Here is a 24,634-nt window from a genome sequence, read left to right as displayed (position 1 = left end):
CTTGGTCTTAGTTAGCAGCTCCCACCACATGTGCTCCTCCAGCCTCCTCACTCCCACGTCCTGGCTGTGGTATTGCCTTTTCTTTCAGCTGGAAGCAGCACCAGGCCTGGGGTCCCAACATTACCAAAATCAAAAGTCTGCTTTCTCCTGTCACCATCACCTTGGGTCCTGCATTGGTACCAAACCACTTCCTACCTCCACTATAGGCACAGGGGAGGGAAGCCTAGTAGATGCTCTTAGAGTATGGGGCCAAGGTCTCAACTACCTCCTGTCATGGATGGCGTGATGGTCAGAAGAGCCACGGTGGCATAGCCATGACTGCCATGTGCAGGTGTGCCCAGCCTGGAAAGCCTGAGAGCATGCAGTCAGGGCCCAGTGCTAGCCAGACCACTGGACCTTACTTATACCTACTGACCTCTGAGCGTGAGGGAGCGCCTGGGGCCAGGGCCGCACAGTGCAGAGGAGGCGGGTGGGTGAGGTCTGCTGCTGCTCCGACAGCTTTTCCCCTTGAGAAGCTTGGAGAGAATCAGCATTTTTCTCCCTAATCGAGCTTCGAAACTCTGTCGTGAGCAATTTGGAAATTCACGTCGAGTTTCAGGTTCATTAAGCGCCAGCTCCGAAGCCCGTGCGCACTCCAAGCTGTCTAATGTGTGGGCCGCACCAGCGCCCTGAATTAATGTTATTGTTATTTGTGTGGACGTGGCGGGGTGCAAACAAGGTTAATTGAAATGAGAACGCAGTTTCCTCTTGGTAACGGCCCCGCTCTGACAGCCAGGAGGAGCTCTGTTTGGTGCAAGAGTTGGCTTTATTATCCCTTTTTATTAGAGCTAATTTGGGCTCTATATCAAAAACCACATTAAGGGAATTGTCTATAGCTTCTCCAGCACCAGCCCAAACGGGGCCCCCAGCCCCTCTCCCCTCTGTGGCTGCAGTTAAAAGACAATTAAAAATAAACTCTTGCTCAGTAAATCACCCTTTGTTTCTTCGATTTCCCCTCCTCTCTCTACTCCAGGGCTGCTGTCCCAGCCTCTTCCCAGATAGGTTCCTACCTTTCCCTCTCCCACCTTGTCCCAGAAAAGTGACTCTTTAAAGTCCATGGGCTCCTTGGGACAGGGAAGTACTCCTCAGACCCACTGCTGGTCTAAGGGTGGAATATCTGTCAGAAGGCTCAGGTGTGCATTGTGTGGTATAAATGCAGCTGAGGAGGACATGCTGGCCCGGGACAGTGACAATGCCTAGTCTTCTAACAGTCCAAGAAGGACTGGTGGCTATCACACAGGGAGGGAACTAACAAAGTTGCCTGGAAAATTCAGAAGTAGCCTCTTCCTGGTGGTCTCAATCCAGGTCCTGTGTTATAGGACCACCTTGGGGTTGGGCTGCCCTTCTTCCTCCTCTAGGCCACATGCAACTGTAGCCACCAGTCCCCAGGGCTGCTGGAGCTCTCTGCTGAGAGGAACAGGGGGGTATGTCTAGCTCCTGGGCTGAGTTGCTTGCCCAGGCCTGTCTACCCACAGCTGCTAGGGTGCGTCCAGACTGCCTGCTCCAGGACCCAACCTACTGATATGCTAGGCCTTGTGCTACCTTGTGGCCAGTACTTAGCCTGATAAACTAGATGCACAGCTCCAAGTATGCCCTGCATACATAGTAGGCTCATGTCCCAGAGCTCCCGCGTGTTGGTGGCTAGGAGCCCTGTTTGCTGTGCTCACATGTAGAGAACAGCGCACCCAGGACCAAGCCACTGCTACAGACTATCTTCATTGGGGTAAAGTTAGAGCAGAGGAGGGAAGGGGGGTCTACTATGGGAAGGGGGCGCCCTGGTGCTAGCCGCTGGCATGTGTGTTCATTTCTTGTGGGGTTTTTTGGGGTTTTGTCACTCCCACCCCATCCCCCACACTCTGGAATCTCACTATGCAGCTCTGGCTAGCCTGGAGCTTGCTGTGTAGACCAGGCTGGTCTGGAACTCAGAAATTCACCTGTCTCTGCTTCACAAGTGTTGGGTGTGTGCCATTACACCCAGCTCTGTGTTTGTTTCTCCCACAGGAGAGCCAGGGTGATAGTCTCCAGCAGAATCTGGGTGGCTGTTGTCCAGGTGTGGGACCCTCTCAGGGGCCTGCAAGTTGTGATATTTTTACTTGTAATGTGAGTATGGTACAAAGGTATAGACCTTCAGGTCCTCACTTCTCCCTCCCTCCCATCACAGATGCCTGTGTGCTCCTACTTTCTGAAGGGGATCTGCAGCAACAGCAACTGCCCCTACAGCCACGTGTACGTGTCCCGCAAGGCCGAGGTCTGCAGTGACTTCCTCAAAGGCTATTGCCCACTGGGTGCAAAGGTGAGGACTACAGTTGGGCATGGGACAGATAGTTAAACAGCACCATCTGCATTGGTTTCTGTAGTCTTGCTTAGCTTTGAGGTGATCTATAATTCCATCCATCTCATAAATGACTGAGAGGTACAGTAACTTGCCCAGAGTCCTTCAGTGCCATAGCATCCCAGGTCCTCTTGCAGGGGCAATGGGTATAGAGTAGAGCCTACTCAGAAGATGAGAGAGATGTAGTGGCTGAGACAGCAAAACTCAAGGAGACTGCTGAGGGTTAAGACCAGGAGTCACTGAAACAGATGTCAAAGGTTGGAGGCTCTATAGGACTGAAGTGGCTACCTGATGCTGGAAGGGTGTGTGTGTGTGTGTGTTTGCGTATGTGTGTATACATCTCTCACTTCCTTCTCACCTTTAATAGAGGGCAGCTATTCTCTATCAAAGAGACTAGGGCTTGATTCCATTGCCCATTGGAGGTACCCAGTATGGAGTTAAGGGGTGGCAAGTGGTCAGGAGGGGCTGCCACCCTATCCCTGGGTAACTGCTTGCTGCCTTCTCCTAGATGTTCAAGACCACTTACTTGACTGCCCGGGCAGCTCAGTCCTGCCTTCCTGCTCTTACAGGAAACTCTCTGTGGCTGAGCCAGCTTGATCTTATCAACTGCACATCTACAGAAGAGCCTCCTCTTTAAGCCTCTCAGACCTGAGCTACTCGTACTGGGGCTCTATGCCTGCGGTGGGCCTGAGCGAGGCTGAACCCTCTTGGAGAGTGTCCTTTAGTCCCTAGTGTGCTAGAGTAGAGCCATGACACACCACTTGGGGGCCTATGGAAAATGCCTTTGCTGTCTTCCCTGTCCCCAACCTCACTTTGCCAGTGAGAGTGAAATCAAGGCTAACAGCCAGTGTAGGGTATGTAAGCACAAGGCCAGCCCCTATCCCACAAACCCTGTGGCATGGGATAGCCCTCTGTTAGGAGCTTCACATCACAGGAGGCACCAAAAACACAGCTTATGTACCCTGTCTCATACCTAGGCATAGCCCTCTAAAGTTAGTTGCTTGAGCTCTTTGGTGCTTTCTGTCTTTTATCCTGCCCCCCAACAAAGTGGCTCGAGACTCCCTTCCAGATGACTTCCTTGAGCCCACTGATGCTTCTGTATTGCTACTGATAGCGTAAGCATGACAGGCCCTGTCAGGTCACTGTGAAGGGCACTGATCCCTGGCAAGGAAGTCCTTCCGGGGAGGTGCGGACTGGCAGGTCCTGGCAGGGTTACTTTTAGGTGCTGGCCCAGGTGAGGGGCAAGACCCCATAGAGGCTGCAGCTGATTATTGTAAAATATTCCAATTTAAATGAAGATATCAGAGCGATATTTAAGTCCTGCTTCTATTAGTGGAAGTGCTTACTGCGTCCCTTTCGGCGTGTCAGCGCTGCGTCCCCGCTGCATGATGGATAGCAGCTTGTAATTATATATGGGGGAAAGCGCTGAGCAGGCCAGATCCAGCGGGAGGGGAGGCAGCAGTCTGGGCCTGTGAGGGTTAATTTTATTCTCTAAATAATATAAAAAGTGCTGAGTCGTCACCTTGCGCCTGAAGTAGAAGTCCTCAAATGGGCCCTGGAGAGTTTATAATATTCCACTGAATCAAGTGAAACTGTTAACCTTGCTTCATAAAGCCAGGGCTTGTTAAAGAGGCACGTTCCCTTTCCTTTTGAATAATTTAGGCTGGGAGTAAGTCTCTGCTCCTTCCCTTTCTGGGGGGCACAGGGCTGTTCCAGGTCTTACCACTCAGAGGGTAACCTGTGCCAGCTGGCAGCCGTCCCTCCTGGCCTTGCAGACAGATTGTAGCTGCAGGCTGCTGACTGTTCTGTAGTCTGCCTCTCACTGTCATGGTCAGGGTTGCACTGTGTCCTGCTCCTGATTGTGACCTAGGGCACACTTTGATCACTTGATGGATGTGATGCCAGCTTTGCCCTACCACATATCTCCTTGGATCTTGAGTATTCTGTGTGCACATGCCCCAGGGCACAGAGCTGCCAATCCTTTTTTTTTTTTTTTTTTTTTTTTTGGTATAATGTATACAAGTGCATTTGGGGTATGTGTGTGCCTTTGGGCACCATCCTTTCATTTGTATGTGCATGTGTGTAGAGAGAATGTGTGTGCATGTGTCCTAGCTTCTTCCATCTCTCTGCTGAACCTACCACATAGCTCCCCTCTCTCCAGTCCGCTTCCTGCTCTATTGTCCCTGGCATGTGCTCAGGCCTGTCCAGGACCCTGGACAGAAGAGTTAGGTTAGACTCTGCACTAATCTACCCCCTAACCCTCATGGTACTGAAGCACTGAGTTCTCCCACCGCATCTTTGGTTTCCCTGCCCATCGCCACATGTTATCTCTGCCCTTCAATCTCTTCAGATCCTTACTTTATGGGCAGCCCTTCCATTTCCCCGTAATTTGTGTGTTGAGTCTGTCAAAGGACTTATCTTCATCCATGATCATGGTGAGTGCCCATGTTTGGTACTGCCATCTCCACAGGCTGTGGTGAGGTGTTGGTGAGTAAGGGGTCAGGCCTGTGCAGCTTGCTCTATCACTTGCAGCCATGCCCCTGCATAGGCCATGACCACTAGGGCTATTTCCTCCTGTAGAGATGAGGGCAGCTTCCCTGACATGTAATTTACACAGTGCACCCTCTTGTTTTCAGTGTCATGGCTTTTGGAATATTATTTTTGTTTCTTATTAATGCTCAGGACTGAGCCTGGGGCTTCATGCACACTAGACAAGCACCCCGCCATAGACATAAGCCCTCCTCATTCACCATTTGTTGTGCTTTGTTTTTTAATTATGGCATGAAATGAAGCAGACTAGTGTAATACAGAGCTAGGATTTAACTCCGTGGTAGAGAGCCTGCATTAGCAAGGGAAGGCCCTGAGTGTGAGCCCTAAAACCCCAGGCAAATTTGCTCAGTAACACTTATAGCAAGGCTTGTTAACGTAGCCATTTCTAAGGCAACAGCCCTGTCACTGATGAATTAGATTTACAATAGTGAATCAGCACTTGGGATACAGAGGTGGGAAGATCAATACATGTTTATGCCCATTCTGATATACATACTGAGTTCTAGGCCAGCCAGGGCCACACAGCAAGATTCATCTCAAGAGTAAGTAAGTATTCACAGTATTCTGCATTCAGCACCTCTATGAAATAGTTTCAAACCTTTTCCAGCACTTCAAACTGAAAATGCTGTAAATGCAGTAAGTGCAACTGCCTTTTCCTCCCTGTCCCCAGCTTCCAGCAGCCTCATCTGGGCGTTCCCATGATAAAACCAGGCAGTAATTGTTCCTCTGTGTCTGGCATGTATTCTTTCTCTCAGTATAGTGTTTTCAGGATTCATATTGTTACATATATAAGAACTTCATTCCTTTTTATGACCAAATAGTATTCCATCACATGTGTGCAGGCATTCTGTTCATCCCTGCACATCTGTAAATAGACATGGGTTACTGCCACCTTTTGGCTGGTGTGAATGATTCTGTAATGGACACTGGCATCAATGTCTGCTTTTACTTCCTTGCTGGATCATGTGTCAGTCCTATATTTGTCTTTTTGTAGACCTGCCAAACTGTGTTCCATGGTGACTAGACGACTTCATATTTCCATAAACAGGACATCTTCCCCACCGCATGCTGTGAATTCGTTTGTTAGCACTAACAATCTTTTGCAGGTTCCTTAGGATCTTTTAAACATAAGACCTGTCATCTGAAGGCAGACAAAATGTTACTGCTCCCATTCAATCAAAAGGCTTTTTGTTTCTTTTCCTTGCCTAGTTGTTCTGTCTGGAAAGTCAATACTGTGGAGTAAAGGTGGCGACAGTGGAGCCTTCCTCTTTTCTGTCACTGAGTGTGCTGCCGGCCGTGGGCTTCTGATGGAGTGTGATGTTGTGGTTCCCAGGTAATGCTGACCTTATGGGAGAGGTTTAGAAATATGTCCGTCTTGCCAGTTAGGAAAGTTTGAGAAAAAGTAGTGCTGATTCTTTGTCAAACGACGTAGAATTCAGCAGTGGGGCCTACAGTCTGTGGTCGCAGGCTTTCCCTGGGGAGGGGCTTTTACTCAGTGCTCTGTGAGAGTCAGTGTCAGTAGGAAGTGTTTCTAGAAATTGACCGGTTTCATCTAAGTTGTCAAATGTATATGTGACTGAAGTATTTTCTGATTGTATTTATGGTGTCCAGGGTCTACTGAGCATGCATTCCTGACACTTAGTGTTGTCTTTCCCCCTGGTGTGGCTGGAGTTCGCTGGTCCATTGGCCTTCCACACGACAGCCCCGGCTCAGTGATTGTTCTGTTGGTGCTTTCTTCCCTTTACAATTTCATCACTTTTTGTTCTTTTCGTTATTTATTTCTGCTTGCTTGGCATTTATTTTGCCCTTTTCCACCTCTATGTACTTGAGTACTAGGAGGTTTTCCCTTTATCTCGGTATGTTTGGTTAGCTGTGTCCCCAGCACTGCCCTGCTGTGCTCTCACGCTGGGCTGCTTGTCTCTGTGCTTTCTGACCCCGGTGATTTAGAAGTGTACTCCTCGGTTGTCAGGATTGCAGAAATGTTTCTTGTCTTTCTAGCCTTGAATTGAGCCCTCAGAGTAAAGAATACACTGTGTAATTTTAGTATTTCTCTCTGCCCTTATCCCTATCCAGCTTGGACTTAGACCCAGGCTAGGAAAATGCTCTACCCTAAGTTACAGTGCATCCCCAGCCATTTGTGTTTCTTTGGATTTGTTTGTTTGTTTGGTTTCAGTTTTTGTTTTTCCAGGCAGAGTTTCTCTGCATCATCCTGGCTGTCTTGGAACTCACTTGTGTACACCAGGCTGGCCTCAAACTCACAGAGACCTGCCTGCTTCTGCCTCCCAAGTACTGGGATTAAAGGCATACACCATCACAGCCTGGCTCTTTGGGCCTGTTTTTATAGCTCAGGGAATGAACTGTCTTGGGTCTTTTCTACAGGATGGGAAAGTACAAGCCCTGGACCCACCTTCCCTTCTTATCCGCTGGTTTCTGTCCGTGGTTTATTGCTGACCTTGAGTTAGAAATAGCTGGCATTTCACCTGTAATCTCAGACACACTGCCCATTTATGTATTTATGTTCCTTGTGTATTTTATACTGGATTTTTGGTTTGTTTGTTTGTTTGTTTGTTTGTGACAAAATATAACTATGTAGCCAAGGCTAAACTCAAACTTTGAACCTATTTGTTTCCCAATGATGAGACTACATTCTGTCCTACCTGTGCTTCAAACAAGTTGGACCACAGATGCCAGTTTTCTGTTGTTATGTGAGAACATTAGGCCTTAACAGACATCACCATGTAAGGAAAAAGGAGGGGCTGTGGTGCCCTGGGGGAAATATCTTGTTCTTTTGTCAGGTAAAACATTCTGTGATTGCATAATAGATTTTGCTGTTGAAAGATTTTTTTTAAAAAATTTCTTATTATTGTATATGTGCGTATGTATGAGTATACATATCGTGTGTATGTGTGTATATATTACTTAACTGGTCAGGCTTGTCCTATCAGTCTCCTTCATCCACTGAACCATCTTGCTGGTCCTGAAGGTATTTTAAGTTCTGTACTATATCCTTTCTGAGTTTTCGTCTAGCTTTCTCTTTTCTTTCCTTTTTTTGAAACAGAGTTTTATGGAGCCCAACTTGACTTCTAACTCAATATGTAGCTAAGGATGATCTTGAACATTTGATCTTCTTGGCTTTATATTCAAAGAATTGTGATTACAGGTCTGTGTCACCCTGCCTGAGTTATGTGGCATGGGAGACCAAAGCCTTGGGCATCAGGTACAGTGGGTAAGCCTTCTGCCAGCTAGCTGCGTCCTTAGCCCCTGGGTGTCAGGTTTTCCTCAGTCTGTTAATCACTCCTTCCAGTCAGTCTTGTGGTTGTTGTGTATGCACATATGCATGTGCATGTGTGTTCTGGCATGTGTGTACATGCGTTCGTGTGTATGTAAAGGCCAGAGATTGACATCAAGTGTCTTCTTCAGTTGCTCTTCACTTTAATTTTGGAGACAGGGTGTCTCAGTTATGGTTTCTATTGCTAGTCTTGCTTTGTTCTATTAAGGCTAGAGACGTGGCTCAGCAGATAAGGGCACTTGCTACCCCTTCAGAGGCCCTGGGTTTGATTCCCAGCACCCACATGTTGGCTCATGATCATTTGTAACTCCAGTTCCAATGGATCTGTGCTGTTTTTTGACCTCTGCAGGTACTAGGCATACACATCCTACACATACATACTAATGCACATAAAATACTTTTTTTTTTTTTTAAAGAAAAAGCTCTTTTGTTTGGTGCATATGCATTTTAGGTTTTACCTTATTAGGTTAGACTTATTGAGACAGGGTGTCTAGTCTCAATTGTGAGACTAGAACTCACAATTTAAAGGAGGCGAGTCTCCTGCTTGTGGCAGTTCCACTCCTGCTTCTCCGTGCTGGGGCTACAGGCAAGTGCACGCAGCCAGCTGGGGCATGTGTGTTTGGAGTTGCTTCATCCTTTTATAGATTGACTTTTTATCATGGTATAAAGCCTGGCTCTGCTTTCTTTGCTCTGCAGCCTCCTTTTCAGATTGGATTCTATCCGTTCAGTTCAACTCTGTGTGAGCTAGTCCTCTTCTCTCTCTCTCTCTCTCTCTCTCTCTCTCTCTCTCTCTCTCTCTCTCTCTCTCTCTCTCTCTCTGTGTGTGTGTGTGTGTGTGTGTGTGTGTATGAATGTGTATATAAAAAATTTGTTTGTTTGCTTGTTTTGTTTTTTGTTCTGTTTTGGTTCCCCCCCCTCCCCCCCAGGGCTGGGTTTCCTCTGTGCAACTCTGTCTGTCCTGGAAAGCTAGTTCCAGGACACTTTGGACAGTTCCAGGACATCTAGCTCTATAGACCCAAACTCACAGACATCTGCCTTCTGAGTACTGAGATTAAAGTTGTGCACCATCACCACCTAACACTAATTTTATTTTGTTTTATTTTATTTACTTATTTTGTGTGTGTGTGTATGGTTTTTCAAGACAGGGTTTCTCTGTGTAGCCCTGGCTGTCCTGGAGCTCGCCCTGTAGACCAGGCTGGCCTTGAACTCAGAAATCCGCCTGCCTCTGCCTCCCAAGTGCTGGGATTATAGGCGTGTGCCACCCTGCCCGGCGCTTTATTTGTTTTTAGTGTATACATCTTGAGTATTTTGCCTGTATGTCTGTCTGTGCATCACTTGCATGCATGTAGTGTCTTAGTGCCACTCCCTATGAGCTACTCCCCATGAGGCCAGAAGAGGGCATTGAATCCTTTGAAACTATAGTTAGAGACAGTAGTAAGCTGCTGTGTGGGTGTAGCCAGTGGTCTTAACCTCTCTGAACCATCCCTTCTGCATGTATCCACCCACCCACCCTCACATCTTTTTTCATTTTCACTTTATTTTTAATCATGTATGCTGTAAGTATCTGTGCACATGAATGCAGGTATCCATGAAGGCCAGAGGTATCAGGTTTATCTGGAGCTAGAGTAATAGTTGTGAGCCGCCTAACATGGCACCAAGAACAGAACTCCTCCAAGTCACTGATCCATCTCTCCAATTTCTCTACACATACATACATACATACATACATACATACATACACACACACATACATACATCTGTGTGTGTGTGTGTGTGTGTGTGTGTGTGTGTGTGTGTGTGTGTTAAAAAAATTAACTTTTTCCTCCTGGCCACTTAGTTTCTATCAATGACTCTGACACTATTTATTAAATGTGTAGGTCATTAGCTTTGACTTATTTTCTGACTAGCTCATAACTTATTTAACCCATTCAAACTATTCTATGTCTACCACTTGGTTAATTACCTCTCTTCAGTCCCGGCCCACTTCTTCCTTAGCGTCTTCCTCAGCATCTTCCTGAGTTCATCCACATGCTGGTTTACATGCCTTTCTGTGGCTGTCTCAGATCTCTCTTTAGTCTCTTCTTTATTCTGTCCTGAGTTCAGCTACTTGGTGATTTATGTCCATTTCTCTGTGTCTCTCTTATACTCTATTTCCAAGAATCCTCTCTCTTCCTGCCAGTGTCTCACTTCCTATTTTCTGCCTCAGCTCATTGCCACCGGCGTTTTTACTGGCAGTTGTTGCTTATAAGAGATTTTCTCCACATATATCTATTGTATATAATATAATTATATGTAATATATAATATGTATGTACACTCATATACATATAAACATACATGTACATATACATATACACTGGGACAACAGTCTTATTATGTAATGCTGGCTGGCTTGTAGCAGGCTGGCTTTGAATTCACAGAAATCCACTTGTCTCTGCTTCCCAAGTGCTAGGATTGAAAGTGTGCACCACTGAAAGTATGTACCCAGCTTTTATATTTTTATTTTAAACTTATCTATTCATTATATTTTAAGTGAAATTTTTTTAGACAGTGATAACAGAGTCATGTTTTAAAATGCATTCTGCCAATATCTGTTTTTTAAATTAGTGAGTCTGTACCATTTATATTTGGCATGTAGGGTCAAAGGAGAAATCTCAGCACTCAAGAGGCCGAAACAGAAGGCTCGCCTTTGTCTTGAGGAAAGCCTTAGCTGCGTAGTAGAACTCTGCCTGAAACAAAATAATTAAATAAAAATTAAAAGCACAGTCAACACTCTAACTTTCATTTCAAGCACAGTTTAGACATTGTGCTCAAAAAAGGACAGGAAAGCTGGGCATAAAAGAACACACGTTTAATTCCAAACACTCAGGAGGCAAAATCAAGGCTGATCTCTGTGAGTTTGAGGTCAGCCTGGTCTACATAGCAAGTTGCAAGACTAACAGGGCTACATGGTGAGAAAACAAACCAATAGATTCTAGCTTAGCACTATTCTCTTTTTATCTTGAAGGTCATGCTGTTTCTCTTTTGTGTCTGATCATTTTGTATTCTGAGAGGATTTCTTAGTCTGCCCAGTTTGGAGATTACTCTGCTTCCTGGATTGAGGGTTGTTTGTTTGTGTGTTTGTTTGTTTGTTCCCTTCTGTGGCTTCTCCTACAGGACAGTTAGGTCTTGGCTTACAGACTCCAGGTCCCTGGTGTGACTTTGTTATTTCTGTGGTTCAGGTTAATTTCCACTTCAGTTGTGCCCCTTTGTCCACTGCTGAGTTTATTTCAGTCACTGTACTTCTCAGCTCTAAATCTCCCACTGGCTCGCCTGCACTCCCCTATCTTTTTTGGCACACGCACTATTAGTGTGGTGCGTGTTTCTGATGCTGCTTTACCTTTGTCAGGGGTTCTAACCTCTGTCCCCTCCAGGCTGACACATGCCCATGTCTCAGCACTTTGTTAGTAAGGCTTCCAGAAGCACACGCACACCTGGGGAGGGAAGGCTTCATTTTAGCTCACATCCTGTAGGCCATCATCTAGGGGAGTCAGAGTAGGAGCCGGGCGGTAGGAGCAGGAGCACACACCGTGAAAGAGTGCTGCCTACACCTGGAACCACCTGCCCGGGGTGGCACCACTCGGTAAGCAGGGCCCTCCCTTATCAATCACTCATCAAGAGAATATGTTACAGACTAGTAGTCTAGAGGCAAATCTTATGGAGGCATTTTCTCAGTTGAGAGTCTCTCTCCCTAAATGACTCTAACTTGTGTCAAATTGACATAAAACTAGCCAAGATAATTAGCCCCTTGTCAACTTGACATACCAACATAACACTATTAAACAGTAATATTTCAGGGCTAGAAAGATGGCTCAGTGGTTAAGAGCACTGGCTGCTCTTCCAAAGAACCCAGGTCTAATTCCCAGCAACCACATGGCAGCTCACAATGGTGTGTAACTCCAGGTTGAGAGGATCCAGCACCCTCACACAGTTATACATACAGACAAAACACCAGTGCACAGGACAAACATTTTTAAAAATTCAAAAAAAATTTCTTTTTCTTCATCTCCAAGATCTCATATTAAAATCACAATATAAACATAGTATAACTTAAAAGTCCCATAGTCTTTTAGTTTTTCAATACTTTAAAAGTTCAGTCTCTTGAAAATATCCTGTTTCTGTCAAGGTCCAAAATCTCTCTCTAAAATATCCAGTTCTCTCAAATTATCGAAAGTCTCTCTGTCATAAAACTGTGCATTCCTGTAATATCAAAAACAAGTCAAATGCTATACCCCAAGAAGGAAGAACCAGGGCATGGTCAATATGAACAAAGTGAAACCAAATAACCACAGTGTGAGTGCCTTAGTGTCCAGTGTCTGGTGGCTTCTCCTAAGTGCGTGGGTCACGCGCTGGGCTCAGCTCTGCAGAACGTGCAGCGTGTGAGCTAGGCTCGGCTGACTGTTCCACGGCTGCTGCTGTCCTTGACGGTCAACCATGGCTCTGGCATCACCTCCCTGTACTTTCAGAGCCACTGCTGTCCATCCGGGTGACTGGTACCCTGCCACGGCTGAGTCCCAGCATGAGGTACATACAACATTGGCTACTTCTGGAATGCAGCTTCTGCGTGCTGACTCTGAGGAAACGCTTTCCAGAAGCTTTCAGTTGTCCCAGCAAAACAAAGGTTTTACTTTAGTGGTTCTGGTCTCTTCCAGTTCCTCAACTCTACCTGACCAGAACCACAGATGCTGAAGTCCAGGTCTCACATGCAGAGCTCTGATAGCGTCCTCGCTTCCCTCTGAAACATCGCAGGCACACCTCACCACCCACACCGCTCTCAGCGCTCCCCTCAGCCGAGCCCCCACACCTCAGCTCACTCACTGACCCTCCAGCAGCCAGGGGCTTTCCCAGCCTCAAATTCCAATGCTGCCATAGCATTTCTTCGGGCTCCTCTTTGTTCTCTAGATAATACATTGTTTTCCACTTGAACTTGGGCATCTTATCTGTTGTTGGTGGGAAGTCTTCCTCATTATCACCAAATGGGGTAAAAACTGCTGACTGCCCTGTCTTCTCTGTCCACTGTCCACTTTAGTTGAAGACAGAAGCTGCTTCGGATGTGGCCTCAGTAGGCAGAGTTACATGCAGGAAGCCCTGAGTTTGGTCTCCAGGACCACATAAGCTATACATGGAAGTACATGTCTGTAATCTCGTACTTAAAAAGGTAGAGGATCAGAAGTTCAAGGTCATTCTTGGCTACATAGCAATAGCAAGTTCCAGGCCAGCCTGGGCTACAGGAGACCCTGCCTCAAAAGTAAACAAAATGTCCCTGCTCACTGTCCCTCAACCCAGGGCCATCCCTAACAGTCCCTCCCCTCATCTTGGTCTTCTACCTAACGTTTTTGACTGTTATCCCTATGATGTCCCTTTGGCCGTGTCCTTGGTCCTAGTTGGGTTCTCTTCTTCTAAACCCCTTGCTCTTCTCTTAGCAATACACAACTGCCTTCTGCCTTCTGACCCGGCTCCAGGCATAGCCAGCTCACTCAAACCTGGTGCCTCCCTCACAACCCAAGGCCTCAGTCTCTGTGCTCTAGAACATCAATTCATTTCCTAGGTTCAGCCCAGCCCCATCTGGAAGTAGATAGTTCCAGAAAACACTCTCATCAGCTGTCCATATCTAATGACCTTGAACCTGGAAGTCCCTAAGAAGCAGTGTCTCCTCTGCCTCATGCACTGGTCCTGATCTGAAACTCAGATCCTGCTCTGTGGGTCTTTGGTGCTCTGGCCCTCTCTAGAATTGGTTGAATCTGGGCCCCATCTCAAGGCTGTACTCCTGGTTGGAGCACACTTCCCACAGTGCTGCTGCTGCCCTTCCCTGCTCTCCCAAACCTACTACCAGTGCCACTTCTGTTACCTAATAAACTTTAACTTTGCAATCAGTATAGCTTTACCAAAGATGTGCAAAGATTCCATGGCCACGTGTGGCTCCTTTGCTGCTGATACCCTTTGTACCCATGACTGGTCAGCAGCTAGGAGACACTTACAAAACAAGCGAAAAGCCCAGTAGAGAGGCCTGCTGCTCCATCATGTGTCACGCTGCTGCCAGCCTCTGCCACCTTCTGTCCGAGCTTCACGTGGGTTTCTCCAGATTCCCACCCATCTTCCACTGCATTTATTCACCAGCTTCAGGATGAAGGGGGCTGGGTGAGATAGGTTGTGACTAGGACAGGACAGCAAGAATAGGCAGGGTGCTCAGAGGGTCCGTCTGAGCTTCAGGGTGTAGATACAGCTCTAATTTTAGATGGTAGGAATGAGGCTAGAGCTGGCCCTGAGGATGGGGCTGTGAGCAAGCCATCTGGTGGAGACAGTGCTGGCATGGCTGAGGGCGTGACCTAGGAAAAGTTAGTAGATGTAGACTTCAGGAACTAGGGGTGCGAGCAGTCATTGTTGTCCACGGGTCAGCGTGCCGTCAGACCTTGATCCTTTCACCCCTCACGTTAGCTACAGGAGCGCAAGCCACCTGCTAGGAAAACCACCACCGTACCTGTGCTAGTCTAGAGTGGGCAGCTGTTGGGAATGGGCCGTGGCCCTCACCGTGGAACACGCTCCATGGGGGACGCTGGGTACTGAAGAGCACACAGCCGGGAGCCATTGTGGAAGGCTGCACTCGGAGGACGGCGGGCAGAGCATGTGAACCCAGCTCTGTTACCCAGACACACGCACAGCCGGAGTGTTGCCAGCTTCTCTCTGCGCAGCCTCACAGATGTTGGCCTTTCCTTCCAGTCCCTGGAGGAATTGGGGGTTTTCTTGAACTGTGAAGCTGTGTTTCTCTGAGGACTGTTCTGCTGTGTGAGCCCTGTGTGCCTTCCTTTCTGATAATTTTTACGCAGTATGTGTAGTCTTCCTTTGGGTTTTTATCCTTCATGCTGGCTTGGAAGGAGTTTGCTAGTGTTTGAAGACAGGCCTGTAAGAATAGCTGTTGGGGATCTCGGGTGTGAATCTTAGCACGAGCCTTCCCTTCACTGCGCGTGCGGTGTTCTCCTTTTCTGTTCCTTACTGCTAGACATCCTTTCCCTGCTCTGTGCAGCCGGGTTGTTTGAGGCAGGCTCTGATTACACATGGCCCAGGCTAGCCTCAGACTCCCTTGCCTTTGCTCTCAGAGGGGTGGGGATGCAGGCATGACTCACCTGTGTGGCTGACTTCCGTACTAGAATGTAAAGTTTTCTTTTCATTGTATTTTTCTGGCATATTTTTGAAGAACAAAAAAAAAAAAAAAAAGATTTTTTTTTTGAGACAGAGTTTCTCTTTGTAACTGTGGCTATCCTGGAACTCACTCTGGAGGCCAGGTTGGCCTCAAACTCAGAGAGATCCACCTGCCTCTGCTTCCCGAATGCTGGGATTAAAGTTGTACACTACCACACTAACTAGTTTTCATTATATTCACCCTTGTTCTTCCAAAAGTATTTTCCTCTATTCATTCATTCACGCAGTCATTCAGTCGTTCATTCCTTCTGCACATGCTGGGCAGGTGTGATACCACTGATCCTAGATGTGAAGTTGAGAGCCACTTTGTCAAGTTAAAAAGATACTTGGGTGATTCTGTTTGCTTGTTGATTTCCATTTTTTTTGTTTATAGAGTCTTGCTCGTCTCCAATTCAGGAGTCTCCTGCCTCAGCCTGCTGGGTGATGGGGTCACACATGGGCTTTGCACACCTGACACACTTGGAGTTCTGTCTGTGGGTCAGGGCAGTGAGAATGGACATAGACCTTTGTCACAGTGTGCTTTCCAGCCATTAAAGTGTCACTGTTACTATTACAAATAGAATCTAGTGGGCTGGGGATAGGACTCAACTGTAGAATTCCTGCTTAGCGTACATGGAGCCCTGGTTCAGTTCCAGGTCCACCATAAAAAAGTATTTTTAAATTTTATTTTCTTACTATTCATTCATGTCCAGAGAAACAGCCTTTATGTTGATCTTGTTTCCTGCAACCTAGCTACATGGCATCTGTGATGGTGATGAGAACAGTTTGTAAGCGGTGGTGTTTTAATCAGTGAGGGCTTTTTTTGTTCCCTTAGTCCAGGCACATTCCCAGTTTCTTTCCTCTTCTTGCCACTCTTGGCCATAGTGTATGTAGTGCCTTTCCTCTGGACCACACTTGCTTTCTGGACATTTGTTTTTGTTCTTGTGATGGTGTATATGTGGATGACCCCATGGATTAGCGCTCTCATTCCAAGCCTTTATGTCGGCTCCCGCAGTTAAACTTAATCCGTCAGGCTTTTGGGCCGCCAGCCACTTTACCCACAGGACCATCTTGCCGTCTGTCCTCCAGTCTTTCTTTAACTTTCTGCCTTTTGTTTGTTTGGTTTTGTTTGTTGATTTCCGCAGTCCTGGGAGGTTAGGTCTCCTCATGCACCTCCGCATGTGACCAGTGTGGGCGCAGACGTTCTCCTCAGGACAAGCTCTTTTTTTTCAGGACTGTTCTGGCCGCATAGAGAGCGGCTCTTCTCTTACACTTCTGTGAATTTGATTTGTTCATGAAATAGGATTGTCTTGTGAATTCTTGGAAAACTATCATGAAAACCCCTTTGGGTTGGAACTTTCTTAACTATTGATTGAAACTCCTTTATGGCAGTAAGAAAATCCAAATGTTGTTATTCCTTGTTAATTTTTCTGGAGCTTGTTGATTTCACCTGTACATTCAGATTGATTACCACATAAAGCTGATCACAGCGTGGCGTTTGTCTTCTTCTTCTTCTTCTTCTTCTTCTTCTTCTTCTTCTTCTTCTTCTTCTTCTTCTTCTTCTTCTTTTTTTTTGCTTTTTTTTTTTTTTGCTTTTTTTTTTTTTTTTACCTTTTTATTGGCTCTTTGGGAATTGCACATCATGCACCCCAATCCCACTCATCTCCCCCTCCCCTTGGACCCACCCACCACCCTTGTAACTGCTTCTCCAACAGAAAAAAAAATCTCCTTGTGGAGGCTGTCTTGTGTCACAATGTGTCCCACAGTATATCCTTTTGTCCACATTTCTTTGCTTGCAAATGTTCACTGCAGTGACTGGTTAGTCTGGTTTGAGGCTTGTTGTAGCGTCTGCTACTCTGAATACTGGAGTCTTACTTGGACTCCTCCTGTTGCTGCCCCGCTTCATGAAGATTCTTCGTTTTGGATCTGCAGGACTGGCCTCCTCATACACCTCAGTCCATTGATGGGGTAGATGTTGGGGTGGGCCAGTTCAAAGCCCTGGGTCTGGGTCTGAGAGCTATCTGAGCTGGTCAGCCTGCTGGCTCTCCTGGTCTCCTGCCCTTGAGGCCTGCCCACCAGCAATGCCCACAACCAGGGCCAGCTCTACCCTGCTGCCCAGACTAGTTACAGGTCCTGCTCTCCTGAATGCTACAGCTGGTGAGGGCAGGACCAGTCCTCCCACTCTCATGGCCCTGGGGTCATCTCTTCCCCTACTGTGGACGGTGAGGGGTGAAAGAGTGGAGGAGGGTGTCTTGACAAGAGGCAGGGCCAGCACTCCTGTTCTCACACCCTCAGGGGTGGCTCACCTACAACCTCCACTTCCAGGGCCAGCTCTACTGTGGTACCCAGGCAAGGGCAGGGCCCACAGCTAAGTGCTGCAGCTAGTGATACGCAGGGCCAGCTCTCCAACAGTGCCCAGGTGAAGAGTGGGACCAGCTCTCTGCAGCCGTCAGACATCAACACGGTCCAGGTTGGCAGCCCAGACTGGGGAGGTCCACCTGGCCTTTGGTGACAACAGACCCCAGCTGCTGTAGGGTTCTGGACTCAGATGTGGCTTCTGGTAGCAGCCCAGGCTTGGACCCCACTGTGGTCTCAGGGGCATCACTAGCTACTCACATCAGGCTGTTCCTCACTCCCCGTGAGTCTCCAGCTCTGCCTCTCGTCACTGTGCCCACACGCTTCTGTTTCTCGTTCTTTTCCATTTCTCCACCTCCTACTTACTCCTCTTAGTGGTGCCTGGTCATCTCAGGAGTGCTCTGTCCCACTCATGTAGTATGGTGCCGGGTGGGGGTCATCTTCGTCATGGTCCTGACACTCCCCAGGCCTGTGTGGCACCAGACTTGTGGTCATCTCAGGCTGGTTCCTGTCTGTCTGACCCAATGGCACTGATTTGGTGGTTCTCTCTGGCTTGCTACTTGCTTGCCCTTCCTGACCCTTGCAAAGGTCATCTGCCTTGGGCTCACTCGTACCTGGAGCCATGGTCCTAGGTGGGGTTCTTCTCATCTCCACTAGCTCTCTGTCCTGGATGCCTGTCAGAGCGCCAAAGTGCTGGTCCTCTCAGGTTCACTTTTTTCAGGGAATATTAGACTACTAATCATTCAGGTGTCACAGGTCAGAACCCATAGCATAGACATAGTCTCTCTCCTCTCTGCTACCTACTGATGCACATGTGACACAGCAGCCACACCTGCAAGGCCTCTAGGCTCAGGTGGTCTTTTCTTTTAAGTGTCAATGATTGAATCCAAGACTTTACAGACTTGAGCCATGGCCTATTCTCTTCCACTGAGCTGTCACCTGCCTTCTATCTCTGTGTCATTCCAGCACCTGGCTGTCCTCTGTGCTGTCATTGCTTCTGTCTTCATGCCTTGCTCTCTGATCATTAGGTGTGCGAAGGAGTGCCTTTGGAGCGTCCTGGCTTTAATTCCTGCTATTCTTTTCTTATCTCCTTCCCATTTCTTTGGTTCATTTTTCTGCTTATGTAATAGTGAGAGCCTAACTCCAGGTCCTTGTTTAGGTTGCTGGCCAGGCCCTTGCAGCCTATGAGTGAGGTGGTCCCTGTCTCTGCTATCTAAGAATCTTCTTTAATCATGCTTCCTCATCATAGCTCTTGGGTGATCTAAGGAAGTTCTACACTTGTCCTAGAGTTTTGGGAGTTTTTCAGGAGTATTAGACCAGATGAATACTTTCAGGGAAGAATATACAGGTGTTAAAAAAATGTGGAGGGAAACAAATAAAAGTTACTTTTTATTCAGTGTATCAAAAAATTAACATGTTATCAATGGAAAATAGAATTCCATATTTTATGTTCTTCTTGTCCCAAGTTTAAAGTCAATCATGTTTGACCTCTGTGGTGTATCTCTGCTTGCATTCATCCCACTTTAGGTGCTTGTGGGTCGTAGTATAGAGCAGTAGGGGCCAAGCTGCCCGTGAGCCAACTCCGCTGGTCTGCTATGGCTTAGATAAAACATGCCTGGGGGCACTTGGCACTACCCAATGTGACTGTTCACACCACACACCTGCATTGGCTCACGGCCACATGTTCACATGCATGCTGGGAGCAAGCGCCTGGCCACCCCAGTGCTCATACCTGTCAGGCCGCCCTTAGTTTTAAGCCCCAGGTTTTAAGGCCCAGTGCACAGGAGCTCACATCCCTGTGGGAATGAACAAGTGAGTCTAGGAGAGAGGAACCTTGCCTGCACCTGCATGTGGAGCAGGTGGGGGACCCACATCACAGGAGCAAATCATTCTAGGGTGCTTACTTGGTCCAGTTCCTCTCACTGTAGCCGGACACCTGCTGGGAAGTGTCTGCCACTCTGCCAGGCTTTGTCCTACTTGGTGAAAGCAGGGTAGGGACACCCCTTCCCTCATGTGATACATTCCAATAGGGACCTCATAAGGCCTGTGAGGAAATGGCTCTGAGACTGAGACCTATTTCCTGCTGGCTGACCATTCTGTAGCCATGACTTGGCATGGGCTGCTCTGGTACCATGGGTGATTTTGAGATTTTAACTCTTGGCAAATCCTGTGAATTCACTGGATTCAGCTTGACCTAGGGCTTCTTGTTTCCTGGTCCAACAGAAGTTATAGTCTGGGTGCCGAGGTTAGCTAGACCCTGGCTTGCTCTGCCAGTGTGTCCGTCTGAGCTGTGAAGAGGGAACCCTCCTTTGCAGAGCCTTTGGATTTGTAGCAGTGGGGCTACAGAGTAGACTCAGGAGTTCTGAGCTCCAGTCACCATCCAAGGCTCCCCCTGGCTGGACCTTGCCTTTGCACCCTAGGCTGAGGCTTCTGGAGTCCCTGATATGGTCTGGTGGACAGAACTGAGTCTAAGCCTTGGCCTGGGACACCTGCTGCCTGGCATGGCCCTCCCCCTACCCTCTACACTGGTATAATTAGCCCCACGACAGGTGCCATGGATCGAGTGCCTGGCCCAGCCCTAACCCAGTGATGCCCGGCCTCAGCCGACCTGCCTTCCCTGCTAGCCTGGGCTCCTAGCCCAAACCCTATCCCATGAGGTCCCCTGAGGCCTCAAGCCCCACCCACCTTCCTCTGCTGCAAACACACCCACTGGAGTAGAGACAAGCAGACAGAGCAGACAGGCAGAGCCCCAGCAGTAGCCTGGCCTCAGCCTCTGGGAATCCCCAGGCAGGCACTGGCCCTGGCCCTGCCCTCAGTGCATGTCCATGTAGAACAGCTCTAGCCTGGTGGCCTTGTCACTCCAGCAAGCTGCCTTTAGCTCAGACCTGGTGGGTAGCTTACAGGGTCAGTGGGCTCTCACTGGGCTGTATTTGGCCCTCCTCTCACAGTATCCACTTGGTCCTATCAACTGTTACTCTTCCCCTAGTGCAAGAAGAAGCACACGCTGCTGTGTCCTGACTTTGCCCGCAGGGGTATTTGTCCCCGTGGCTCCCAGTGCCAGCTGCTCCATCGTAACCAGAAGCGACATGGCCGGCGGACAGTTGCACCTCCTATCCCAGGGCCCAGTGATGGAACCCCCAGAAGCAAGGCCTCAGCTGGCCATGTCCTCAGGTGACAGATGAGTGGGTGTTGCGTGTGTGAGTTTATGTGAGCTGGAGGTGGCCCATTCCTGCTCTAAGGACATGTAGGACCCTTGAGGTAAAGTCTTACTCCAACACTGGGGCTTTAGATCCAAAGGGGAATCTCAGTTGGAGGCCAGAGCTCCTAAGATGCCTACATTCTGGATCCCTGAATGTGGACAGAGTCACAAACAGCCCCCATGCATGGAGGCCTTCAGAGACCCACTGTCTGGGGAGAGGAGTGAGCCCTCTGGAGGATGGGACTCAGAGTTGTGCCCATATCCTGTGGATTGTAGGGATTCCCTACAAATGAACCAGCCCTAGGCTCTAGAAGGTGAGGAATGGAGCTGGAAATTCACAGGCTTCAGCTCTATCCGCCTCAGGTGAAAGTCTCTGGAACCAGCATGCCCTTGGACTGTAGGCCAGCCCTAGATCTGTAGAGACAAGCCCAGTGGTCTCCAGGCTTTGTATGGGGCAAGGGGCCAAGAGCCCTGTTAATAGGATAGGCACCATGCAAACACTTGGCAAGTCCCCTGTCTCTCCACAGTCACCCGCCCTCACTCTTGTTCCCCCTTTCCTGCAGGAAGCCTACTACTACGCAGCGCTCTGCCAGACAGATGTCCAGTGGTCTGGCTTCGGGAACTGAGGCCCCAGCCTCCCCGCCTCCCTCCCCAAGGGTATTAGCCTCCACCTCTACCCTGTCTTCAAAGGCCACCGCTGCCTCCTCTCCTTCCTCCTCTCCCTCTACTAGCTCCCCTGCCCCTTCCTTGGAGCAGGAAGAAGCTGTCTCTGGGACAGGTGGGACAGGCTCAGGAACAGGTTCCAGCAGCCTCTGCAAGCTGCCGTCCTTCATCTCCCTGCGTTCCTCTCCAAGCCCAGGAGGCCAGACTGGGTCCCAGGCCCCCAGGAGCCCTCGCACCAAGGACTCAGGTGAGCAGTCTGGCCCCTCCTGGGTCTTTTTAAACGTACAGTCAGAATGACATCTCTGGGTGGGGCCTGGGAGTTAGTGTACAGGGTGCCCAGGGCGGGCCAGCAAGGAGCAAGCACAGCAGTGGCCGCCTTGAAGACCACCCCAGCGAGGGCTGATTTAATTAGAAAGCACCCATTTCTGTTAATTTGTTCTGGAAGATCACCGCACACTCCTGGAGAGAACAGATGTTCCCTCTCCCCAGTGAGCGTTTGGGGCTTGGTAAATGGCTCCACTCAGCCTTGTTTAGGAGAGAAAAGAGGATTTTATGGCTGCAAACGACCCTTTCTGTAAACATTTTACAGCTCTCTGCGCGTTTGAGTGACGATAAACCCCACGCAGCTCGGCGGGCTGCAAATTTGCGACCATACGGCTATCATTTTATTGTCATATTTCACGGCCGTAACGTTAATGGAAGATGCTTGCTGCAGGCTTCCCTAACAGCCCCACTGAGCACCCTGAAGTGCCTGCTGGAGGGGCTGCCTCCTGGCTACATCGCCCTTCTTGGGTGCAGAGTAGATGATGCCAGACCCTTGCCCAGTGGAACTTAGATGGGACGACAGTTCCTTCCATGTAGGTGGCACCGTGTGGGGAGCAGCTGGGGCCCCCGAGGCAGTATGTGTCTTTAAAGACCAGGAACCCAGAAGTTAATCCCAGGAGGAAAGGAGCCACAGGGTGTAAGTACCCTGTGTGTAGGTTGGGCAGACTAGAAAAGGGCTCCAGAAAACTCCGGTTTGTTCAGCCGGGAAGGGGGCTGCGGGGCAAGTGCAGCTGAGCTGGGCAGTCTCTGGCGGGAAGCCTGGCTGGGCCTGTCGAAGCAGCTCAGAGGAAAAATGGGGGTTAACCTGGCCTAGGCATTGACTCTACAGGCCTGGGCCCAGCTGCTGGGCCTCACGCTTGTCTCTAGCGGGCTGGACAGTGAATGGAATTAACAGCCCTGAAGAAAGGAACCTGTCATGAGAGAGGCCTTGCCACACTGTGGTGCATGCGGGCCCTGCCACAGAGCCGCACTGAAATAACTGTGACCACCAGGACACTGGCACCTGGAGAGTGACACAGAACATTTATGAAAAGAAAGCTCCCACCAGGCAGGAGCCCTCAGGATAGTCCACTCCAGGGACCCTTCCTGCCCTTCTGCCTTCAGACCCTGTCAGCTTCTACTGGTCTTCCTAACCCCACCCCTTGGGGGGGCCACCTGCTCTCACACACCTCAGCTTTCCATGTGGAAAGCACACCTGCCCGTCTGTGTCTGGCAGCCTTGCTCCCAGGTGTGAGTGTGGCATGTGCCTACGTGTCTGCATGCACCTGGTATTTATAGCTCAGCCTGCAGTGTTGTGGCTCCCACCTGTGGGCCCGCCCACTGAACAAGGGCTGCCGGGCCCTCCTGAGCTGCCTCTCAGCCCGGGAAGACCTTGAAGTGGCAGAATCCTGGTCCCTTTCCCCTCTCTGCTCCTCAGGGCCTGGTTCGTGGCAGGGACTGACGAGGTAGATGAGACCTGGAGGCTGGCCCCTTGTGGACCTTTGCTGACAGGCCTGGGCTGGTAGTTTTCCCAGGCCTGAGTCTCAGCCAGAAGCTTGGAGTGGGGAAGTTCCTGCTTGATACTTGACCTTTGCTCTCCATATAGGGAAGCCGCTACACATCAAGCCACGCCTGTGAGGCTCCCTGGGGACCAGCCCGCACCTACCTCAGACCCTCACCCCTGGAGAGGATGGAGGCTCTACTCACCACTGCTCCTGAGGAGAAGCAGCCTGCCACTGAGCCCAGCTGGGGCTATGAGCAGGGGTACATAGCTCCTCCCATGGCTCAGCCTCTGGAGGTCTCTGTGTGCCCAGGCCTTGTTCTCCCTCAAGCCAAGGCCCTGTCCATTCCCTGTTCCTCTCCCTCCCCTCCTCCCCTCTCCCCCTCCTTCCCTCTTCCCCTTCTCCCCTCCAAGGCACCCAGCCTCACTCTAGGACTTGTCCCTGGCTTTCTATCCATCAGGGTGCCTCGTGAGGTTTGTCCCAGTCTGTCTCCTGTGGTGGCATTGGCAGTAGCTGTAGGACTGGTGCCCTAACCCTCCTTACCCAGAACTCCTGCCCAGGGAAGAGGCTACTGGCCAGGCCTCTCTGTTGGGTATTTATGTTCAGCAATAAAGGTTTTATCCTGTGTCTAGTTGGCTGTCTTGACTACCACACAACCCCAAGACTGTGAACATATAAGGGAGGTGAGAGTATGGCCTGCTCTTTCCAATTCTGGTGTGGCTTAGAGGTTCAGAGCAGCCTTTCCCTTTGGCCAGGCCAATGTAAATGTGGTTTGCTGGGTTGCAGGTTATAGTCTGAAGTTACATGGGACAGGCGGGGACTGAGGCACAGGAAGGGAAGGCTTGGCAACCCTGGGGAGGGGCATGGCTTGGATAGACTTCCTCTCTGCAGGTGTCTCCAGAAGACTGGGTTGAGATCTTGCTTCCTCCAACAGAGATGCTGGATAGGAAAGACTGGAGACACAGGATGGTTCAAGTGGTCCTTCCAAGGATGAGACACGGATCGTCAATGCATTTGTTTATAGGTTTCCAGTGATGCAGGCCAGCAACGTCCTGGTATCTGTACTGATGGTTGTATAGGTCAGCTACTGCCCCGTGCTATACTGTAGTGTGTGACGTCACTACCATGTAACCTGGGTCCATATGCCTTGCTGTGACTCAGTACCCCAAACCCCTAAGCCTTTGCAGC

At 49.2% G+C, this 24,634-nt stretch overlaps 1 protein-coding gene and 1 non-coding gene across 3 annotated transcripts in view; one reads left to right on the top strand and one right to left on the bottom strand.

The window, feature by feature from the left end:
• The window catches only part of Zc3h3 (zinc finger CCCH-type containing 3), an 86,835-nt gene extending 62,758 nt beyond the window's left edge, over positions 1-24,077 (top strand). The window contains exons 9-12 of one of the 2 annotated variants that reach the window (XM_052160890.1): positions 2,201-2,332; positions 20,766-20,950; positions 21,542-21,888; positions 23,551-24,077. In XM_052160890.1, coding sequence (XP_052016850.1) covers positions 2,201-2,332; positions 20,766-20,950; positions 21,542-21,888; positions 23,551-23,582 — 696 coding nt within the window. In that variant the 3' untranslated portion in view covers positions 23,583-24,077. Of the gene's footprint in view, positions 1-2,200; positions 2,333-6,130; positions 6,255-20,765; positions 20,951-21,541; positions 21,889-23,550 lie in introns of those variants that run through there. The other variant, XM_052160891.1, reaches the window with a different exon arrangement.
• Positions 18,503-18,633, bottom strand: LOC127668257 (small nucleolar RNA SNORA17). Its single transcript, XR_007974038.1, has one exon. It is a non-coding gene; the product is annotated as a small nucleolar RNA SNORA17 (small nucleolar RNA).
• Positions 24,078-24,634: the final 557 nt, after the last annotated feature.

Source organism: Apodemus sylvaticus, chromosome 17 (assembly GCF_947179515.1).
Source record: "Apodemus sylvaticus chromosome 17, mApoSyl1.1, whole genome shotgun sequence".
Classification (NCBI taxonomy): domain Eukaryota; kingdom Metazoa; phylum Chordata; class Mammalia; order Rodentia; family Muridae; genus Apodemus; species Apodemus sylvaticus.
This window is presented reverse-complemented; position numbering and strand designations above follow the sequence as displayed.